General features: G+C 40.8%; 1 protein-coding gene across 1 annotated transcript in view; it reads right to left on the reverse strand.

Annotated features, from left to right (window-relative positions):
- gabra2b (gamma-aminobutyric acid type A receptor subunit alpha2b) overlaps positions 1-21025 on the reverse strand; it is a gene marked incomplete at both ends in the record, with an annotated part of 32923 nt that extends 11898 nt beyond the window's left edge. The window contains 6 exons of the mRNA XM_083915044.1: positions 2688-2831; positions 3637-3719; positions 5594-5814; positions 9477-9544; positions 18304-18419; positions 20955-21025. Of these exons, the coding sequence (XP_083771170.1) occupies positions 2688-2831; positions 3637-3719; positions 5594-5814; positions 9477-9544; positions 18304-18419; positions 20955-21025 (703 nt within the window). The remainder of the gene's footprint in view (positions 1-2687; positions 2832-3636; positions 3720-5593; positions 5815-9476; positions 9545-18303; positions 18420-20954) is intronic.
- Positions 21026-24718: the final 3693 nt, after the last annotated feature.

The following is a 24718-nucleotide window of genomic DNA, read 5'->3' on the forward strand; positions in this document are numbered from 1 at the left end:
GTGACTTCTATTGTAAAAAAAAAAGAGAATGTAACCTGTAACCCCACAAAAAATGTAGTATGATATATTCCTTGACATTAAAATAAAGGCTGGATTAGGTAACTACTGAAGTAGAGTGAGGACCCGGTCTGCCTGTTATCTTGTTTTAAATCAAGCTACTTAGCGTGGCATGCTAACATTTAATTGTGTTTGAGCAGAGAAACACAATTTAATCCATTTCTTACACATTTTAGTATTTTTGAAAAGTCTAATATGACGCCACTCTTAAAACTCTTTAAATATAATGTATCTCTTTTACTACTCCTTTTACTAAGCTATATGACAGGACAATCACTGCTTTTGTGGACGGCTTTAGTAAATGGTGAATATTTTCATTCCTTTTTCCAAAACCCATCAAAACATTTTTCTTTTACTTTAAAACTTTTTATTGCCTGCAGTCCATGTTTTAAAAGCCAAGACTTAACCAGAGTTAATTATCCTGTCCACTAATGAGCTCGTCACTGTTGGATCCACTCGTGTCTCCTGCAGGTTCATTTGAGTGAAAAGCCACATATTCAATGCACACCGTTATTCACTTTCTGGGCCTGGGACATAGATTTCCTTTGTCATTTCATGCATCACTTCACTTTTGTGAGACATTCCTGTGTCATTGGGCACCAACGCAAGACACTTAAATCACTGAAGAACACGGCAGCTTTTCAGTTCTCCTGGAGCTCCTCTGTTAGTGTCTCTGACAGCTACAACGGACAGATGTGCTCCCTTATGTCTAATTCTGCATCAGCATCTGTCATCTTTTTAAAAAATATATATTTTATTACCCATTTAAAAGCCATCCAAAGAAACTGCACTGCATTTGAATGTCTGCCCATCTATGTTCTCCAAAGGGAGGGGTTAGAAAGTGGAAATGCTTGTCACAGTACAAGCTCACCTGTCATGCTGCTTCTTTTTTTTTTTTTTTTGGAGACTCTAGGCCGAGCTAAATGCAGATTAACAAAATATAGAACAAAGTAGAGAATTCAAAACGCATGACTGCCAAATCCCTGTTTTGTCTATTCTTGGCCATGCAGAGGAAGCCAGCACAAATGTCTCTCTGCATTTTCCAAGCCAAATAAAGTGAGTTAAAAAAAGGAAGAAAGTTAGCAAGCGTTGCACAGCAAGCTACGTCTGCCTTCTGCACCATGTAGGAGGTGGACAGGTTCAGCATCCACCCAAGCAAGCACAAAATCCTCAGTTTGATTTTCACTCTCAAACAGTTTGGAACTAAAATAATAAAGATATTTAGATTCCTAATTCCACAAAATTAAGCACATCGAGCCTTTAGATGTCTTCACAGTTCTGAAGTTAGTGTTCAAATGGGTATATTAACAGTAATTAAGGGGAAACTATGCCCATTTCCATTAATGTTATTCCTATGGTCGGACAGTCCAAAAATATTAGTGAACACAAACAATCCAGATCGAAAAAAGGGGGCTAAAATTGTAAAAGTATAAAGTGTGAACTGCTCCATAGAAAATGACTTGTTTCACTGAGAGCACCAAGAGAAAATTCTGAGTATATGGGGACATTTTCTGATTCACAACAACACTACAATAGAATAGAAACACTCATTTGGGTATAAAAACAAACAAACAAAACCAGTCTCATTCATTGCAGATCCAGCTTTTAAACAAAGTTTGGGACTTACTTCTCTGGTTTCTGGCTTTGAGAGAGAACAGCTCATGTTCACGAATATTGATTTAATTTTCTTAGGCCATGAAAATAAGAGAATTTTTAATTTAGGTTCCGCTTTAAATATCCACGTCTTGTCTTTCCTACATTTCTGCTGACTAGCACAACTAGCATCTAGCAAAATATGGACTATTTTAATAGTGGGGCTTCATAATTTCTCAAGTATTTCCATCTATCTTCAACCGCTTGTTCCTAACGAGGTCGCAAGGGGGGGGGGGGATCCCAGCTGACACGGGGCGTGAGGAGAGGTACACCCTGGACAGGACGCCAGTCTATCACAGGGCACATAGAGACAAATAGAGACAAACAACCCTTCACACTCACAGTCACACCTACAGGCAACTTGGAGTCATCAATTAACCTAACACGAGCATGTCTTTGGACTGTGGGAGGAAGCTGGAGAACCTGGAGAGAACCCACACGGACACGGGGAGAACATTTAAACTCCCCACAGAAGGGCCCCAGCCCAGTGCTAACCACCGCATCGCACAACACCACCCCACCATGCCGTGCCGCCCTGGTAGTGAACAAGGAGAGATCATTTTATGAATTGTGCCATGAATGACACATATGATGTTTGTCAATTTGAAAGAAAATTGAACAAGTGATGACAGCCGCACTACGTCATAGGTTTGTTGTAATACCACTTAGTTTTGTGTAAAACTGCTCAGTGAACTACATCTCTCGTCTTGCATAATATGCATCACCTTTAGGTTGCTTTAGGTCAGGTCGCCTGCTAGTTAGCTATAACCTGGCTATGTTACATTTATCTTATCTGATGTGTCCTTCTCAAGTATTTAAAAATACAAAATCCAGGGCGTTGTTACACTTTCTGAGAAATGTTCTAAGCTGGGGAAACATTTACTGCAGGTGACAGAGGTCAGTGGGAGGTGGAGGAGTCATGAGGTGGATTTAATTGCCTATACAATTCTACTAACAAGACTTCCACAACCGCTTACCTGTGCTCGATTTGATAGTTTCTTGTCCAACTGTTTGTCCAAGCAGGTCATACTGGTTCAAGCGAGAGCTTTCTCCTTCCACCACCACAGAGTCGGAGGCATTTCGAGTCCAAGCATAAGTCACTTCTGAGATTGTGTAGGCATCTAAAAAAAGACAAGAAAAAAATCCATCCATAAATCCATAGGGAATAAATCTGGGGCAGCCGTAGCTATTGATCATTTTTCGAGAAATGATTTCAGTGACACAAATGAAAAGCTCCCTCTACATTGTGTTTGAAGCTGGGTCTACAAGCAGCTGACGCACAGTGACATTTGCCCTTTTCAATCAATCACAGAATACACTGAATATGAAATTTGAAAGCTTGTCTGCTGACTTATGAATGTCTGATGAAACAGAAAAACAGATTTTTATTGAAATATTCTGACAATCATGTAATGCTACTAATTGAGCTTCATGTGAAATACTATAGGTCACCGCGTAAATGCTTTGAAAGTAAATGGGACATTTAATCAATGTCAGAAGTCAGGGATTTCAGACATGATCCACCATGTACTGATACTTAATAATCCTGTGTTTTAAAATAATATCTTAAAAGCCGCTTAATGCAAAAATTCTTCATCCAAATGTAAAGAAGCCATGACAATAAAATAGTGATTAAAACTGATCTAAATTCACAAAATAAAATATTTGGATGAGTTATTTTCCCCATATTCCCTGGTGACATTTCCACTCAGTCCTTATCTCTCAGTTATTCTACATCTATCTGTTTGATTGCTGCATATTTTGTTAAAATGAAGGGCTACAACCAGAAAAGTGAGACATGCATTCCAGTTTCACTCAGCTTTTAGGTTGCTGTCTTGCCAAAGAAACAGTGAGGAGAAAACAAAAGAAAGAAAATAGCATTTTACTTAAAGGTCCCTCAGCACTACCATCATCAGAGTTACTCACAGCTGCCAAATTTTAGTGGACAGGAATGAAAGTCCATGGGGAAATCCTCCAGATGCATTGGGCACTCTGCATGCACAGTTAACCTGCATCCAATTCACAGAAAATGAAGTAAACTTTGCAAATGCATGAAAAGTAAACAGCAGAGATTAGGCACGGTCTCAAAAAAAAGGAAAAAAATTTCACAAGCCTCATGCACTATTCAAGACGCTTCCCATCTGTAATGCCTTGAAACAAAAATAATTCATCTTTACTGTAAGCAGCAGAGCAAAGTAAACAAGATGCTGCAGAGACCAGCAAAAATCAAAAGACTAAAGTGTGTCAGGGTGAGATTGTAGCTCTTCGATAAGAAACTGCATTGTATGCACTACTATATAACATTATTCAACCACTGTAAAAATAAATTGCATTAGATTATCAATTAAATTGATTTTCTGAAAGGCATGTTGACAAAAAGATGCTCAGTTGCATAAACTAGGATGCACAAACAATACAGTTTATATACAATATATATATATATATATATATATATATATATATATATATATATATATATATATATATATATATATATATATATGAACACTGATTTTTTTTGTTGCTTTAGCAAGGTAGATGTTCTGTCAAATTTAGAGAGGGTTAGCTGTGAAGGTCAGTACCACTTTCATGGCTGTATACTACATACAACCAGCAGCCTGTTAGCTTGGCTTAGCACAAAAACATGGAAACAGCCAGTCTGGCTGAGTCTAAAGGTAACAAAATCAACCTACAGTTCTACCAGCACCTCTAAAGCTCTCTGATTGACAGGTTGTATCTTCTATGTTTAATGTGTACAAAAAAAACAAAGTGTAACAACACAGTCAAAATCTGTTGTTCCTCGAGTGGCCACTTGAGGGCGGCTCAAACAGCGGGTCAGACCCCGTGTTAAAATTCTCCGACTTTACAGCAGAAATAAACATGTTTACACCCTGGTACAAAAACATTTTTGCTTTTTATAGCTAATTTCCCTGCTCATGGAAACGTTACTGCCTCAATTATATTAAGGCTTAAAGTTATGCATAATCGAGGGTGTGCTGCTTTGAGTAGCAGGTGAGTGGCGTCACAGGTGGTATGTTTCAGCAACCAAGGTTCATTCTGCCCGCTCCACATCTTTGACCATTTTTGTATTGCCTGGGAGCAGGCCAGGCACTGCAAACATGGTGACGGCTGGAGCCGCCCACATTGAGCTTCCTTTTGGGCTCTTCAGAAACTGTCACAGGGACTATATCCATATTTTATACAGTCTATGGTAAAAACGGCATGTTGTGTTTTTACGGGAGGTTTGTGCCAGACTGTGGCTAGCTGTCACTCAAGAGGCCCTGGCCTTAATTATTCATAAACTTTAACCTCCAATAAAACAAAAACTAGCCTGGTATAAAACAAATATTTGTTTTGTGTTTCGCGGATTTGCATGATGATGTATCGCAACAGCTAATCTAAGCTAGCAGCCGCCTCTTCCTTGCTTAAGGCTACTTCTAGCTAACTGACTCATTTGGCTTTCTAAAGTATCAACACCTACAATGCAGCAAAGAGGGTTATCTTAGCCATGGTTGATGAGAGAAAGAAAACAGCAGGTGGAAATCTTGTTGTACAGGTGGGTTCACATCATCGCTCCAATCACACAGATGACACAATTGAGGAGATTATCCAAATATGATCAACCAATGCCACGCTGGCATGTCTTGCAATGAAATTGCGGCTAGCGCATCCGGTTTAAACTAATAGGCTGCTGGCAGTTGCTTCATAATAAGCGTACAGGCATAAGGGTGGTGTCAGTCTTCTCATCTAACTCTTTGTAAGATAGTAAACAAGAGTATTACCTACAATGTCAAACTATTCCTTTTAACCACATCTCAGCACATTAAACACAAAAAATACATTGTGATTTTTTCTTCAGACATGCACCTGGGACTTGAATTACCTCATGGTGTACAGCAGTGTCCCATCATCTTTGATCCTCAACAGTTTATTAGGCATGGTCATGTTATGAGCCACAGACTTTTTCCCATTGTGGAAGAAGGTGTCCGGAGTCCAGATTTTACTTGCCATCAAGTTGTTGAGGGGTAGAATATTCATTGGTCCATTAAATTTCAACCTCTCATCCTTCCAGCTTTGCCGGAAGAAAACGTCTATGGTGTACTCCTGTGGGAAGAGGGGAAGAATGAGTAAATAATCAAACCGTATATATTGTTATGCTTCAACTTTGCACTATATGAAAGAGTCCCATTGCTGATGAAAAAAGGAAAATAAAACCCTTTCCACAGCCCTGGAGCCAACAAGCAGTAACTCTTCACATCTGACTTCACCTGCCACTTTAAAACCTGGGCACTCAATGGCTTTTTCCGGTTGTCAAAGCTCCATCAAGGAGCGGCCTGCGCTCTCTGTGTTCCTCTCAGCTATCTGAGCCAGTGTCTTCCTAAGCTGGCACTGAGGCCAAGACAACCCCTTGACCTACAATCCTCTGTTGTCAGAAGAAACACACAAAGAAGGATTTAGGGCAGAAAAAACTGCACTGTGAAAAGTGTGTACGTGTCAGAGCGAGTGCGTATGTTTGTGTCATTCACACACAGCAAGTGAGAGGGAGAGAAATTTCTCCAGAGTGTATTTTCTTGTCACATTTGAAAGGCTTCTGACATTTAGATCGTGGGACATTGAAACTGTCCACTGAAACCAAAACAAACCACTTTCCTTTAGGGTATAGAAGCTCTATAGTTAGGACATTTTGGGTCTCAATTTTATAGTACTGTCCATCTTTAATATTGGTTATGATGACATTTTACTCACTAAAGGACACTGCTACAGCATATCTATAAAGGCAGAGAATATGAGCAGTCAGATGATCAGACAATGTGTAACCAAGCCAATTGTAGAGCTACTCACTCACTCACTCACTCACTCATCTTCAACCGCTTATCTGGGGGCAGCTGCTCTAGCAAGGGACCCCAAACTTCCCAGCTCTAACTGGGGGATCCTGAGGCGTTCCCAGGCCAGTGTGGAGATATAATCTCTCCACCTAGTCCTGGGTCTTCCCCGAGGCCTCCTCCCAGCTGGACGTGCCTGGAACACCTCCATAGGGAGGCGCCCATGGAGCATCCTTACTAGATGCCCGAACCATCTCAACTGGCTCCTTTCAACGCAAGTCCCTCACGGATGGCTGAACTTCTCACCCTATCTCTAAGGGAGACTCCAGCGACCCACAAGGAACGAATCGGACTTACTGCCAAGTATCCGGACACAGCTCTCGCTTTGGTTGTACAGAGATTGGATGGCCCACAGAAGTGACCCCCTCACCCCATACTCCTGCAGCACCTCCTACAGAATCTCTCAGGGGACCCGGTCATATGCCTTCTCCAGATCCACAAAGCACATGTAGACTGGATCTGCATACCCCCAGGCCCCCTCCAGGATCCTTGCGAGAATGAAGAGCTGGTACGTTGTTCCACTTCCAGGACAGAATCCGCATTGTTCCTCTTCAATCTGAGGTCTGACTATAGGACGAACCCTCCTTTCCAGCACCTTGGAGTAGACTTTACCAGGGAGGCTGAGTAGTGTGATACCCCTGTAATTGGCACACACCCTCTGGTCCCCCTTTTTAAATAGGAGAACCCCCACCCCGGTCTGCCACTTCCTTGGCACAGTCCCAGACTTCCACGCGATGTTGAAGAGATGTGTCAACCAAGACAGCCCCACCAAACCCAAAGCTTTCGGCATTTCTGGATGAATCTCACCAATCCCTGGGGCTTTGCCACTGTGGAGTTGTTTGACAACCTCAGTGACTTCCGCCAGTGATATTGAAAATGATTCCCCATCAGCCTGCAGCTCTGCCTCTACAAAAGATGGTGTGTTAGTCGGATTAAAGAGTTCCTCAAAGTGCTCCTTCCACCACCCGATTACCTCATCAGCTGAGGTCACCAGTGTAAACAGCTTGGACAGTTCCCCGTTTCCCCCTCCTGAGGTGTTGAATGGTTTTCCAGAAGCACCTTGGTACCGCCCGAAAGTCTTTCTCCATGACTTCTCCGACCCTCTCCCACACCCGCAGCTTTGCCTCTGACACAGCAGAGGCTGCAGCCCTTCTGGCCCGTCGGTACCTTGCAACTGCCTCCGGAGTCTTCTGGGATAACATATCCCGGAAGGCCTCCTTTTTCAGTCGGACAGCTTTCCTGACCACCGGTGTCCACCTAGGTGTTCGAGGGTTACCGCCCCTTGAGGCACCTAAGACCTTGAGGCCACAGCTCACAGCTTTAGCTTCAGCAATGGAAGCTTTGAACATTCCTAATGTAGAGCTAATCAAACTAAAATGGAAAGATCTCACATTTTGTCCAGATGGCTAAAAATACATTAACTCGCTACATCATCTCACTGGGTAACAATTCCTTCATTGCTGTGAGTATGGGCACTGTTGTTTATTTGGAGTCAATACCACGTACAATATCATGCTGCCATAAACACTCACTGGCCAAATGTGTATAAATCCATGACTGAAAATAGACCCCCAACATATGGTCTATTTTCTCCTGTTTGAGTAAAAACTAAAGTACCCAGCTCTAAAAATGAAACTATACATCTGTGACCTGTTAAAGATTGATGTCTACAGTATTAACAAATGGGCTTCTGGTTGAGTGCCACAGGCATGGTAGGGAAGTTGCAAAGTATTTCATGTAGTTTGTTGACAATAACAAAGAGATTTACTGACACCTTGAAAATCTGTCTGGTCGTCTCACTGCTTGTGATTCCTGCCCTGCCTAAGCTGTAATAAAATGGGATTGTCCTTTGAGGCACAGTGTTACTCAGACCACACCTTTTATGTTCTACTATATAAAACTGCAGCCAAAGAAAATCAAGCTGGTTTGCATCTAATTTTAAAGATTCATTTGACCAATTTTTTTGGCAGTATGATTTCTTCTTTTCCTTCTTAATTATATTCCTTTCATTTTCCAGCTTTGGTTGTCAGTAGACATCCTATAAATTCTATAAAGCAGTCAAGCTCAGCAATCAGCTGAAATGCCCTTCAGTATCTGAATAAATCAGGTCAGAGGAGAATATATTTCAGGGTGTGCAAGACGAGAACCTGCAATATATCAGCTCGTTAATTTGACTTATGAATGAATAACAAAGTTATCTTTTTCCAAACTTGAAAATACAATTAGATGATGATGTTTTTTAAAAAACAATTCTGGCAAATTAGTCACCCACTTATTGGGTTATAAGCATGGTGGTAGCTGCAGTACTCAGTGATGACCTCCGCTAGTGAAACTGAAGGTGGTGATGTTTTCAGCCCTTTCAGCTGTTTGTCCATCTGTATGCCCACAAGATTTTTTAAAAAGAGACATGAGGAATGATTTTGCTGAAATTAAGTGCACGCCAACCTTTTTAGTCTTAACGATTTATTATTCTGTCGGAGACCTGTTCTAGATAAGTGGTATTTTTATGTTTAACTGAGTGCCTTCTAGTTTGCATATCTTTCAGAGGCATCTGCATTGAACTCCAACAATATAACTGCTAAATCAATACATCAATCAGATGGAAAATGGGTTTTTAACTATAGAACAAACGCTGATGATACAACGTGTGGTGGGCGTCCGTTTCATAAAGGAAAGCATAGGATAAACAAAGGAGTGACTTGAATAACAAGTGGACTTTCAATAATTTATAAGATCAAATTTGTCAGATGAATAGACATCATGCTGTAGTGTGGAAGACTCGTCCCACTTCAGTATTGTGTGTGTGTGTGTGTGTTTATACAGCAGCAAAGATGTGGACGAATAATTAAACACAACAAATAAATGTCCAATATCTACCCTCACCATGTCTGTGTCTGAAACTGGTCCAAAGCTGGTGACGTAGATGTTTGTCTTCACCTCAGTTATCCTGTCTGGATAAGAGACAACAATAAGAGACATCAAAACACCAAAGGGGTAAAAACAATGTTTAAAAAAAGAGAACATAGGATTTTCTGGCTTTCTATGTCACATATTTTTAGTACAGGCAACAAAATCTGACTGCACACTCCATGTTTAAAGCTTTTATTGTTATAAGGAGGAAAGGCATGGGTTGTAATGGGTTTTAACGTAGTGGCCAGGTGCAGGATTGTAAGCATGCATCCAAGAGTAAGCTACTAAAGAGGCGGACACAGAGACACAAATACTGCAAGCGGACAAAGTCTGTTCCAAAACTGTCAATGTTACGTTTACAAACTGCAAACTGCAAAATTATCATCCTTAAAGCAAGGTATGGTAACCAGCTTTACTGGGCTGTTGTGTGGGGAAACTATTTGTTTCGCAAATTGCGGTTGCTCACAGCAGGATGTAAAATGGACTTTTGAATGACTTCTTTATAAAAACAACAGAAGCTTGTTTGGCTGTATTGTGAACAGAAACACCGGTAAATACATTGTTCAACTAGTGTTTGCTGTAGTTTAAAGGACTTTTCGGAGCAAATGACACCTAGTAATTAATTTTCAATGAGAGCAACTGGGCAGGTAGGGAGGCACAGGCAATCTGACAGCCAGAGCAACAAGTGGGTGAAATCCTGTGAAACTGTCACAGTTGTACTCATCTAATGCACCCGCCCACCCACCGCCAAAGTTGAATTGTTTCAATCTTTTTTCTACTTGACATCCCATGCAAATCAATGGATGAGAGATGATCCTTACCATTCCAGTGCCCTGAATTATAGAAATGTTTTATAAACAGACAACTGAATGTATCAGGCAACATTACGTTAAATTTTAACTTAAAGGGAAACCTTGTGTGTGCTGAAGAATAATGTTTAGCTTCCATTCTGCAGATTTCTGGTGGTGGGGATGAAGTGAAACGCAACTCGGTGGATCTTCGATGTTTGGCCACAGAGGGAAGCCAAACATTCGTCTTCACACATTGCCCATATTGCCATGACACAGAGCTGAATTTAAATCAGCAAAACATCTCTTTAAGCTAGGCTATAAAGTTAGGATGACTTTAATTTAGCTAACTTTGGCTTTAGCCAATATACAGTTGTACTGGCAGAGATACAGTAGTGAACAGTAGTGCGCCTTTCTGCTGGTATAATCACGAGGAGCGAAGATCCAAGCAAGTGCACAGAGTGTGCCTTAATGTCTGAATAGACCTTGCTGTCACCATCAGTGACCACGAGTGTAGCCAAATAAACTAACTTAATAAACAAACAGAAACGAATGTCAACAGAATATATTAATTTGAGTAAATAAATCATGTTCTGAATATGTTCAGTTCAGGTATTTTTTTGTTAAAGGTTATACACCACCAAACAATCCATGAATATTGACAAGTTTATTGCTGATGAATCCATGGTTTTTCTTTCCAATGCCATTTGTTTACCAATCAGATGAATTGCGGACAAACACGATTCACCTTCACAAGACCTGTGCAAGCCAGTTCAGGCAACTCTTGTGAGATTCAATGTAGTGAGTCACAGCAACATGTAAGCTATAATTTTAAGTGTGTAAAATGTGTCCTAAATGTTCACACTGATGTGACACACAGGAAGAGCAAAGCTTTCTTATGCTTCCTATTCAAGTGATAATGTGCTACGTGCATCAGGGCTGCTGCATCAGGTCCATTTGCTTTCTCCACACCCTGTCTCTTTCAATAATTACTGAAGCTCAATCTCTCATGCATGGTCAATTCAAAAAGCTTTCACGTTTTACTCAACACTCTGTACTACACCGCAAGCAGCGTCTCACATACAATCTAAAGAGATCATTACTACTCAGTAAAGTGCTCTTGTGCATGGTCAGGCGAGCCGCTATTCAACTCCCTCTAACAGGACGTATTATGAAAGTGCTTTCTTATTTATAAGGTAATGTATATCAAGAGGAAGTGGCAGGTTGCCAGGTAATAGTGCAATCCATTTAGCAAGACATACGGTGGGGTGGTTTTATTTATGTAAACCAGGCCTTTGTATGTGAATCAGGCTGATTTAAAATGATTAGCTTTTTACTGTGGCTCGCAGAGACCTCCAGTAGTTTCATTTATTTAAAGAGAAATGCTCTTTGTGGAGGCATACATGAAACACCATCTCAGTATAAACCATGTTTGACACCAAACGCAGTCGTACTGCACTGCTTCTTCTGGTAGAAAGATACTCTATGGTGCATTTTATCATTGGGGTGTACTGTACCTAATACAGGGAGCTTCTCAATGGCTGTGTCTGAGATTGATCACAATTATAGTCCTTAGTTTCTTGTGTTGTCTGAATGTCATACCTTTAATACTGGACTCTTATCCCACTGTGAAATGTTAGGTAATATTATTAATTAGTAATGTAAAAATAATTATATAAGTGACACATTATTTAGCCCTCAACCCAGTCATCTGTGATTTGGGGTTTCTGAACCACTACAACTTGTCTTCATTTCCTAGTCAACCACTTTTTGATGCTCCACAGCCAAAGTTTCAAACACGAGGTTTAGGCTGTAAATACAAACCAAAACTATGACTTAAGTTTAAAGATGTTCTGATTCAATACAGATTCCTATATCCAAAATTGCTTACTGGCCCATATCGAGCACCGATCTAATACCTTAAATATATATATAACAATAATATTTCACAAATACATACAGAGAAAAATGGATTAAAAGTTTATGATCTAGTTTGACATTCAGTCATAACTGAAAAATGTACATGAAATTAAATACTTTAAAGAGATCTTTTTAGGTATAAACATCAGAACAACTCTACTTAGGTTTCGGCATCAAAACACCTTGGTTAGGTTGAGGATAATATTGTAGTTTTAGTTAAAATAAGTATGTTTGTTATGAAATTAAGTTTGACTTTTTCATGGGACGGGACTGTGGTCTCCTGGGTAAAAGTCTGGCGTGTGTATGGAGTAAGTTATACTACATCACCTGACTTCTGCTCTGAACATATAATATAACAGATGTTATATACGGTGTATGCATATATATACTTTATATACTTTTTTTATATGAGTACATTTTTTGCATGACTGTATTTGGACAATTGCATCAGCAAATAGCTTCTCTCTCTATTTTCTTTATTTTGTATATTTGATATGATGATCATCATGCTTTTTTGTATAAAGAATATTATTTGTCTCCTCTAAGTCTTGTTGTGTGCTTTGTCCTACAACAGAATAAGATCTATTACATTTATTTATTATTGTAGGGTGGCATAGTGGTATGGTGGTTAGCACTTTTGCCTCACAGCAAGAGGGTTCCTGGTTCAAATCCCAGCTGGGGCCGTTCTGTGTAGAGTTTGCATGTTGTTTGTACCCCGCTTTACGCCCGATGTCAGCTGGGATCATCTTGTGTGTTATAGGGACTTCCCTTGAATAAAGCCCTTGCGCGAGCTCATGTTTTAGTTGTTGTTCTTTACAAGTCTGTATATATACAGTATACAGTATGTTTATGTAGCCTTGTTGTCATTTATTAGATAGTTAATATTCTATTTATCAGGGTGGAAAGAGTACATGATTTTATTTTATTTTATTTTATTTAGCATTAAAAAAAAATCACAATCCTCTATCAAAAAAAACACAAGATGAAACAATAAACAGAGCAATGTAGAGAGCCAAAATCCACCACCAAATTACAGCTCTGGTCCATTTGCATTGCGTAAGTGGAGCAAATACACAAGCAAAACTAACCATATTTGTACAATTGATGCATTCTTGCAGTAGCAAACCTATTAAAGCACAGCCCTCTGGGAGAATCTGTGTTTACTATTTAAAAATATCCAGAGTGCATTTAATGCCGGAGGAAAATACCTAAAATTCATTTATTCTGCAACCACAGTCAGAAACACCTGCTTGTCACATAACCTGAATCCTATGGGCCTGCCGAACCATGTCTAGTTGCTCAGACAAACCTGTCTGTGTCAGGGGACAGTACGTCCCACCATGCAACTATCCGAATGTCAACTTAACTCTTGCCAATTTGCGCCAAGATAAAGAAAATAAGCAAAAACCCAATGTTGTATCGCTGGATGGTAGAGGGGGGGCAAATGACATCAGTCCAGAATAAATGTCTATATGTGATGTCTTGAACTGAAGGTAAAGTGCTGTGTAGTTAACATTGCCAGCTTCTGCAGCTGACTGAGCAGATATTGTAGCTCTATTATTGGCCTGAGCAGCAAAAGTCACCCTGACACAACAATTATCACTCAAAGAATCAACCAATCTGTCAGTTAGATGATAATTATCCAACAGGTCCTCCAACCCAAACTACCACATAGGTTGTTTGTTTCTACCTCGAGCCGCAGGATTTTTTCCTAAATTAGCGCCCTGGTGGCAGCAGATCAATACGCCCTCACACCGTAACGATCACAGTTTTAGACACATGGTTTAGGTTGTGAAATTGTTGCATTTCGTATATGTTTAGGCAACAAAACCCTTTCGTTCGTAAATACTCTACAAGTTAACTTGAGTAAAATAAGTGAACTTTGTTCTGGTTTCACACTGGACACGAACCATCCATCCACCCCAACCTGTTCCCTTTTTGTTCTATTAATAGTCAGCTGACGAGCCCCTTCTTTACTCCGTCTTCGCCACTATATACATAAATATGGGTTGTACATACGACTTAAGTGCTCATTTTTTGGGGGAACCCATGGGGCCTTATTTCGGAAAAAATATGTATTGTAGAGAATGGGGAGAGACAAATACATTTTTTGATTCCATTTGAAACGTGCTATGAATTACTGCTCACCTAAAGTCGCGGGTGACGTCTCCCTCAAGCTAAGGTTCCTCTGTGTGTGTGTGTGTGTGCGCACGTGTGTGTGCGTATGTGTGTGTATGTATTGTACCAGGATGTAACATTACTCACATGAGCACCGGATCTTGCACGTTCTTTCCCTTTTGAGTTGATACATTTGAAGACAGATAAGATAAGTGTAACCTAGCTAGGTTATAGCTAACTAGCAAGCAACCTGGGCACACAAAGGTGAGGCATATTATGCAAGATGAGAGATGTAGTTCACTGAGCAGTTTTACACAAAACTAAGTGGTATTACAACAAACCTATGACGTAGTGTGGCTGTCTTCTCTTCACATCATATGTGTCATTCATTGCACAATTCATAAAATTATCTCTCCATGTTCACTACCAGGGCGACACGGCACGGTGGGGTGGTGTGGCGTGGTGTGGCATGGCGTGGCGTGGTGTGATGTGGTGGTTAGCACTGTCGCCTCAGCAAGGGGGTTCCTGGTTCAAATTCTGACTGGGGGCTTCTGTGGGGAGTTTGCATGTTCTCCTCGTGTCTGCGTGGGTTTTCTCCTGGTTCTCCGGCTTCCTCCCCCAGTCCAAAGACATGCAGGTGTAAGGTTCACTGATGACTCTAAATTGCCTGTAGGTGTGAATGGTTGTCTGTCTCTGTTTGTCTCTGTGTGCCCTGTGATAAACTGGCGTCCTGTCCAGGGTGGACCCCGCCTCACGCCTGATGTCAGCTGGGATCGGCTCCAGCCCCCCTTGCGACCCCGATAAGGAAAAGCGATTAAGATGGATGGCTTGAGGGATGTTCACTACCACACATGTTTGTTTGTTTTTTTCGCAATAAGGAGCAGCACCAGAAGGGGAGGGACTTTGTCTCTAAATAAGCGAAACTTAATAGTAAAACTATGTAATAGTAAACTTTGACACAGTGATTATATGTTTACTGCAGCTTTAAGATAATTTATTATTTATTTTTCTGAAGACATATGAGAAACCTACTTGTGTTTCAGAGTTTGCATTTTTCTCTTAACTTTCTCTTTGTCACCTCCTGTTGGAGAAGTAATCTTAACCAACAACAAAATGTCTTTTTGGTGCTAATAACTAATCGACGGCATTGATTGGATTTTGACATAATGTATAGCTCTGAGCGCGTACTGTAGTCGTAGTTAGATGACAAATTCTTGGGGCGGAAAACCAATTAGTAGCAGAAGTGTGAATATGAACAGAAGTGAGCTGCCTCGCTGTCACACTAATGATGATGTGGGAGCAACTGTGCTTTCTGGATTCACTCTCTGCAGCCTGGCTTGATTTCAATAACAGTGACAGAAACCAATCGTTGCATTTTAAATGCTTTGTACTGCTTCAACACCTGAAACAAACGACAAAGTAGGAAAAAATAAATGGTGGATTAAACCAGTTTAGTTCACAATAGTTACATTTTAGGTTCTGTATTAGCGAAAAGTGGCAGTTTTTGCTTCTGAGAGCAATCGGCCTGTTTACCCATCAAATGGCTGGGGTTATATTGCACTAACTATGAATAAAATCAAGAAAAACATTCAGCTCAAACCCACACATTAATTCATTCATTGTTGAAACTATCACAGATGTTTTTTCTCTCTCCCCTGAAACCTTCTACTATCCCCAAGGGGACTCATGGTTTCATCTTAAAAACCTCTGTCCTTGATTCATCTTCTCAATCTTTATCATTTGATTATCAGTGAGAGCTGCTAACTGCTGTTCTCTATGGACGGAATTGGAAATAAAATGTCTTAAATGATCATATAGAAGAGAAAAATGCAGACATGTGGGACAATAAAGCCAGAGTGAAAGGACTATATGGCTAAATTCATTTTGTAATGTGCTCTGTATGTACGAAAGAATACATTTTTTTAAATTTCACACAGAGAGAGATTACATCCAGTAATTATATAAGATACACTGGGCTCTTTTCTTTGAGTGGCACTCTACTTGAACCGTGAAAACTGTCAAAGGGACTGACTCTGTATCCCAGAATATACTGTATGTCTGAGTGAACACACTCATTCAGCTGCGATGAGGCTCTTTTTAAGCCATTATAAACGTGTTATAAACCAAAGCTCTGTGAAGTGTTAACATGTTTTTCCCACAGATGAGACAAAAAGATCTAATTTGTCTACAAAGTGGAAAATTCCATCTGATGTCGTTTTTCTGTTCTTAGACTGAGTCCTGCTCCGCGGTGTACCCCTGTGTACATTAATGGGTATAGTATGGTACTACATCTTAACTGTTGGGTGTTTAGCTCCCGCCGGGGCCAAATCTGATAAAAATGTATGTGCTCATACATTTTTATTAGCCTACTGTAAGACACTTAGGATGCAAGCATCTAATTTATGTTTAAATGTTTTGTTTATATGTTTTATTTCAGATCCCTGATCTCACCAAAGCCTGCCTTTGACACAATCTCTTCGTCAGAGCTGTCTGCTGGAGGAGAATCATTAGTTCATGTAGTCAAAATCAATATAGAAGTATTGATTCAATCCTATAAATTTCCAGTGGACGACAAAAATCAAAAGGGCAAGGGCCAAATCACAAGTGTCAAGAAACCTACGCTGTGTTCATATTTTCTATGGATGCATTAAGTATAAATTCTAATGCATAAACCATGTTTGATGAACAAGCCAAGGGTAAATAAGCTAGCAGCACCGTAACTGTAGGTCCAGTTGTACAGGCTGAGTGCTGCCAAGCTAAAGGAGGTCTGTTCCCCATATGGCAGTTCCTGGACTGGGCTGATGGCCCCAGGAATTTGAATTTCAAATGGAACCAAATCCTGAGGGAGGAGCTCAGCTTTGGGGTGAGGGGCCAGCTGGAGATGAGATGCCAAACATGGAGGATGATGGGTGAGGTGAGGGTAGAGAGGGGAGCACACTGTGGCACACTGACGCCACAGGAGAACACGTGATTCTCATCGGCAAACAAAACGCACTGTCTTCTGCAGAGGGAAAAATATATATAAAACCTATAATGTTTGTGTAGCCTTACAGAATCACATCACATTTTAGTAACTGTCACAATTTTGTTTAGGCAACAAAACTACTTGATTAGGTTTAGAGAAAGATGGTGGTTTGGGTTAAAATAAGATTGTTTGTTATATAAATATGTGATGTAGTTTCCTATGTTCGTGGCGTACAGTAGAATATTAGGTTACCTTAGGTTGAAATAAGTCAACCCTGACTTCTGGTTTCATACAGGACAGGTCTCCTGGGGGTTAAAGTCCTGAAAGTTTGATATTTGCCATAACATTCTCCAACTATTGGAGTGTGGTGGTGGCTTTGAATATTTCCATTAAATCAACACTAACCATCGTGCCAATAACGACAGACAGGCTGAGGCTTACAGGCTGTGCATCTGAAAGTGCAAACATCTCCGGGACCAAGTCCAAATATCACAAATTCTGGGTCTGGTCATATCTGGTTATGTAAAAAGCAATCACATTTGAGTGCTGCATTTTAGTCAAAGTGCTCCTTTTAAATATATATAATCCAAGAAGGAATCACTCGATGAAGACCCACATCCAGTCACATTATCCAAAATTCCAACATTTTATTTTGCCATCATTTCGACCATGTCCACCCACAGTTTATTCCCTATAATATCTGACAGATTCAGCAGGCATTTGGCCGCTGCGACTTTCCAGGAAGTGGAGTGAGCATTATATAACCTAAATGTTTTTGTGCACAGAGCGTGTTCTCAGTTTATTCTTGAGGGGATTGTTGCCAAAGGTTATCAGTACTACAAATATGATGCTAAATGAAGTGTTTCATTCCGAATGAGCAATCAACCATTTAAAAAAAGACAAGTGCTATTTTTTAATAATAAATGGGAGCTGAAAACACTAAAAAATACAGAGATGAAATGATAAAGTTTTGCACACCCAAGGGTAGTACAGTAGACAACTTTCTTACCCCCAAGACCTGGCCGTAGACGGTTGTCATATCCATCAAGCAAGCTGTCCAAAATCCGTGTGAACAGTGTGATGTTCGTTTTAAAGGCATCAGATGTGTCATCGGCATTCACTGACCTAGTCGACGGACACACAATAACAGCATGACCAGCTAAGAGGCACTTCAAAAACCAGGAATTAGTTTGATTAAATCTTAATGTAACTGTTTCCCACAGAGGCCTGATTTAAAGGGGAAAAAGGGGTCGTTGTTATCTGGCAGAGACTTTATACACATAGACGCACACATCCACATTGTTTCTCAGCCACATGGATGACCCAGTTCAAGGCAGAACATTCGTGAGCCATCTGATCTTGGAGCCAAAACACAACTGAATATGCAAATGTAATCAGAGCTAGAGATTCATGGTAAATAAATTCAGATAAGGTCCTACATTAAAGCTCAGCATATTCACTACTGTCGACAGCTCTGGTGTAACAGCCACTTGTTATGGGCATACTTTACTTTCAGCATGTCTACAAGATTAATGATTTTCCACATCTGGCTTTTTTCTGTTTGGACCATAATTCTATACCACCAAGAAAGTGTTGGATTAATGTAGCCTATTTATAATGTTATAGCCTCCTAGACTATGATTATTTGAATCCTATTTCCAAATACAGTATGTTCCCTAATTAGCAACAGTGCGTTGTCACAGTTTAAATGAAAGAACAGCTAGCATATTCTTAGGGTCCGTCAGCATCATCATCCAAACCTGACTGATAAATGTAATGAACAGCGCCTGGATAAAGCCTGACACGTGCCAGATGTCATGCTCCTTCCGCTAGCCTACTTTGCAAGGGCACTGTTGGCTTAGCGCTGCCCAAGACGAGACGTGATTGGTTAAAAAATAAAAACAAGCTGGAGCATTTTCCCCTTTCCCAGAATGAGAAAAAGTAGCCAGACCATACTCCACAGCACATTTATCACTTAAATTCACATTTGTTGAGCTCAACCCATTGTTGAATAGCATGCTAAAGTTAGCTGTCTCACTAGCAACTAGCTAGCTTTTCAATGCTTGCTTGGAAGTTAGCTGGCTACGTTTGTAACATTTGCTTTAAAAAAAACATTGCAGCGGTATGATTTAATGAGGAAGACATTTTCCTAACTACATCAACCCTTACATAACCATTACACAACTCAAATGCATTTTTGGGAGAGTTAGTTATGCTGTGTTCATTTCTGCTCTACAGGCCTCGGCCTCTTGGTGGCACAGTTGGAAACATCAGGACAAGAACTAACTAACAGAAGTTTAAGTTAACCAAAATGGCTGCAGAGCCAACACAGATATAAAAAATAAAAAAAATCTAATTTTAACCAATACATTCAGCTAATTTTAGAACAGCTACACAGTCTTCTGTTTTTTTACAAGCGATCTGGTTTTAGCTACTCATCCTATTTGTAGTGTGAGGTTTGCCTGTTCTTCTCGTTCTTTCACGGCAGCCATAGTGTGGTCTTGTCATAGTGACCTAATTAATTGCATTGACACCTGTCGAAATGTCTTCTGTGAAAAAGGCCAAACCCAAGCACTATTAAATGATGGATTTGTCTTTTATCCAGATACATCCCCACGGTATAAATCACGATACAGCATGTTTTCTGCTAATTCGATGAATAAATTGTCTTCAGATGGTAAAGCTTATTTATGTCCTGTGTGATTTAAATACGTGAAAAAAAAATACTGAGTATTTTCTCATTTAATAGAAACGTTTTTTTAAATTAAATTTAAATTAGTACATGTGCTGATTATTGTCAATTAAAATGATATAGTTGTGTATCACGATATCTCTACATGCAGTATGATTTCATCACAACACAATTCATTTAAAACACAATAAACAATCAAATTCTATATTCTAACATCAAATTATCACCCTGCCCTAGATTCAGTGCCCTTATTCAAATTGCCTCTCATGCTTCTGACATTGGTGCTTTCTTTTGTCACCTGTCCTCTAGTGTCAGCACTCACACTGTCACTCCCAATAGGATATCAAAAGACACCTTTACACCTGGTGTGATAATGTGAGATGTCCTCTGATGAAACAGTGGGTGCTGGGCTGTAGTAAAAATGTAGGCACAAAGCAGGTTAAACACATCTTCAGACATAGCCCATCACTTTAAGGTTATTAGGACTCATAATAGTCCTATATTTTTTAAATAAAATTGATAGCTGTATTCTCCTTGGGGGAAAAAAGACATACACAAAATTGCATTTCGAGGTTGCTTGGCTGTAGCTACTATTCTAAATTAAAATGGGATATTAATATCCTGTTTCAGATACTATGACTTGTGGTCTATTGGATTTGTAAAAATCAAATAAACTTGGCAAGCAGCCTATGGATTATTAATGCCTACATTATAAATTGTAGCTTTAGGCTGCACCTGCAATCGGCTGGATAATTACCTATATGCCCTCTGGGTCATTTTTTATGGTCAGACTGAGGATACTGATGCATGGCTGTAAACTGCCTCTCCTCCTGCGCATTGAGTGTCCGCTGATAATGAGTCCAGTGTGATTAAAAAAAACGTGAATAATGGAGACCTCCCGTCGGTCCCCAGAGGCACAGCTCGTACACTACCATCGCTTCAAGGCGTCTCCCATTCAAAAGACTCACCTGGTTTTCCAAAGAGCTGTGAGCGCCAGCAGGCAGATGAGAAGTAGAGGAGCGCTCTCTCTGCTCCACATGGCTGCTTCGACACCTGCACACGACAGGACAGCCGCTGCAATGAATGCATGCTCAGTGACATGCCAGTGGTTTTTTATTTGACCCGTGCGGTCATTATATCCATCACTTATTTCTGGGGGATTCCCTTCAGCACGCGCGGGGGGGGGGGGGGGGGGGGGCAACTGACAGCAATTAGCATTCACTGACACGTCCCACGCCTCCACTCACTGAACACTCTGTTACCAAAAACATCGGATCAAGGGCGATTTATAAAATAAAATAAAATAACCAATAGTATTACTTGGAGAAAATATGGGATCGAGCTTCCCAGCATCTCCCTACATAGCCTAATACATCATCATCATCATCATAATGATAATAATAAGAATAATAAGAATAAATGTTAATAATAATAATAATAATATAATACATGCCCCCTTTGTGTCTGGGGCCAGGGGTTAAAAAACCCAAAACAAAAACAGACTCACCTCAAGTGCAGAAAGTGCCTGCTGCAGCTGGAATCGTCGAAGATGCAAGAAAGTTAAAGACAAATCACCGCTCTCTCCCGTTTTGATGAGACTCAACGAGCGCAAGTGTGTCATGAGAGCAAAGCTGCGAGCACTGATAAATCATAGTCATAACCAGCAGAAGGAATGCACCGGAAAGGCATTGGCTTTCATAGTGTCCCACAATTTTAAATATGTATATAATATATAACAATATTGAAGGAGACGAAATAAAAGATAAAAAATAAATAAAAGCAGCAGTTGTGGGAGCTGATCCTGGGTTCAAATTGCCCCGTTCAGCGCCCCCCTCAGCTGGTAAAAAAGCTCGATGTGAATCGTGATAAGCAAGAAGCACATCTCAGTCTCCCTCATCTCCACACAACAACTACAAAGGCTGAGGAGGAGAAACACTGGGTCCTAGAGGTAGTTTGGTATGCACTGAGGCTGCAACCGACACCTTAGAGGATGATAATGAATGTTGGTTCAACTCACAGCCTACACATGTATGTATAGAGAGATAGTGCCATATTAATTATGTAAAACAGGTAGGTTTCATGTTTGGAAATGAGTCTGTTTTGGTAAAGACAGATATGCTTGTTGGCTGTTTGTTGTTTGTTTATTTACTCACCAGAGTCTTGATTTCATTTTCATTTTCAGGCTTAAATGCCAAAAAGAAAAAAAAGATCTGAAATACTGGTTAGTGACCCTTTAATGTATAAACAGCAATTTATTTTTTAATGATTTACTGTGATGTAAAGTTAAGCGTCGGGATACATGGCTGACTTAAAAATCAAGGATTCCTCAACCAATTTCTTTAATATTAAATTGCAAATTCTTAGTTAATTTCTTTTGTAAAGGCTATATGTGATCACTGTACCAATATCTGAAAATATAAAGACCAATATTGATCTCACGTATGGTCATGAAATCAAAATATCAGTCTCAATACAAAAATTGGTTTTAATAAAAGGTGTTTTTCTTTGTTGCGTGCGTGTGCGTGCGTGCGTGCGTGTGTGTGTGTGTGTGTGTGTGTGTGTGTGTGTGTGCGTGTGTGTGCGTGTGTGTGTTTGTGTGTGTGTGCGTGTGCGTGTGCGTGTGCGTGTGCGTGTGCGTGTGCGTGTGTGTGTGAGACAGTGAGAGAATGGATGGCCCCCTCGAAACTTTGCTGTTGCTCGGACTGAAAGTTGCAGGGTTTACAGCGTGTTGGCTCATTTCTCTGGTTTGCCAAAAATAAGAGACTGACAATAAAATGAATCAAAATAATCTTTTGACTCAACCTGTTATGAACGGTACAGAAATAACATACAAAAATGGTGGACCCAATGCAGACACGGACCCGAAGTAAAAGTACAAACAAACGTTTAATGATAATAACTAACGCAAAACACTACAGGGTAAACAGGTAACACAAATGACAAGAAGGTCGAGGGAAAAACAGGAACGAGGAGATGACGGAAGAATCAGGGAGACGGACGGGAAACAGGAACAGGGGAAACTACGGAGAGAGAGAAAAACCAACACAATTAGTATATACTTAACGACGGGGAGCGTGATAATCACAACGAGAAAGGGGATGCCAATCCGGGGGGAATAGTTTTACCAGTAAAGGATCTACAACGGTCCGGCGCTGCATGCCTATCAGCTCAAGGTATTTGTAGAGGTAGGGGTGATCAGCTTAACAGGCTGCAGCTTGGGGGAACGCCTACCGGACCTAAGTGACAGACAAGGGGAAGAACACATGCAGGGAAAAACAGACAGAGGGAGACAAACTCACACAAAAAGGAAGAGAAGAGGATACTGACAGAACGAGTCTTGACACAACCTTTATTTCAAACTCGACTACACACCTGTAAAGTATTGTGACTGTTTCTTGCACAGACGTGACGCTATTTGGTTTAAAAGTTGCGGCGCAAAGCTTTTTCAAAGTACTATTTCCGGGTCCAAGCCGACCCTCGTATTTCTACAATACTGCAGTGCTGTGTTCCCTGTTGTTTGAATAGATCTGAGTCAAGAAAAAATGACAGAGTTGTCAAGTTACCGCTTTCCTCTCTGTGAAAAGGTGTCTCACTGAAGAAGTAATCGTAAAAGGTTCACAGGTTCGACCATTATTGTTTTGTTTTTTTTTCCAACAGAGCGTTTGTACCAGGAAATAGTTTTTTGAAAGAGTGTTACTGTCACGGACAGTACGGGGATATAACACAAAGAGACTGAACCAAAATGCAGACACGGACACGGGATAAAAGTACAAACAAACATTTAATATAAACGACCAAAAAAAACGTTAAACACTACAGGGTTACAGGAATACTAGGGACGAGACGGTAGGAGACAGGAATGAGGAAACGAAGGACGATCAGGGAACAGGACGAGGAAACAGGAACACGGGATACAAGGGAAGGATAACATCGGTCCGGCGCTGCATGCCTGTCAGCTCAGAGTTTAAGTACTCCTTCAGGTGATTAGTGTAACAGGCTGCAGCTTGGGGGAACACGCCTACCGGACCTGGACGAAAAAAAACAAGAGGGAGACACATGCAGGGAAAGACAGACAGAGGGAGACAAACTCACACAAAAGGGAGAGAGGAGGGTACTGACAGAACCGACTGGCGCTCCTCCGGGCCTCCCTGGGTGAGCCTTGGTAGAAGTCCCGGATCAGGAACGGGTCTAGGATAAGGGATCTCAGAGACCCAGCTCTGTTCCTCTGGACTGTATCCCTCCCAGTCCACCAGGTACTGGAAACCATACCCTCTGCGTCGCACGTCCAAAATCGAGCTGACCGTGAACGTGGAATCCTCAGGGATGCAGGGAGCTTCAGGTGGACAGCACTCGGGTTGATAATGGCCTCCACCTCGAAGGGGCGAATAAAGTGAAGAGCAAGTTTCTTGGATGCGACATTCAGGGGGATGTCGTGAGAGTTTAACCAGACTATCTGACCTTGTCTGTACTTGGGCGCAGGGATGTGATGGCGATCCGCCATCCTGCAGTTCTACTCCGCCGTCCGTAGCATATCCATATCCGACGAACTCTCTGGAGATGTTGTTGGACGGACGGAACAGCAATCTATGTTTCCTGGGCCGGAAAGAGAGGGGGTAAGTAGCCCCAACGAAGCCTCGAAGGGGGACATACCTGTAGTGGTGCAGGTCAGGGAGTTGTGGGAGTATTCCACCCAGGACTACTGCGAAAACCATGACAATGGCACAGCTACAAC

This window comes from Echiichthys vipera, assembly GCF_963691815.1.
Source record: "Echiichthys vipera genome assembly, chromosome: 6".
Lineage (NCBI taxonomy): Eukaryota > Metazoa > Chordata > Actinopteri > Perciformes > Trachinidae > Echiichthys > Echiichthys vipera.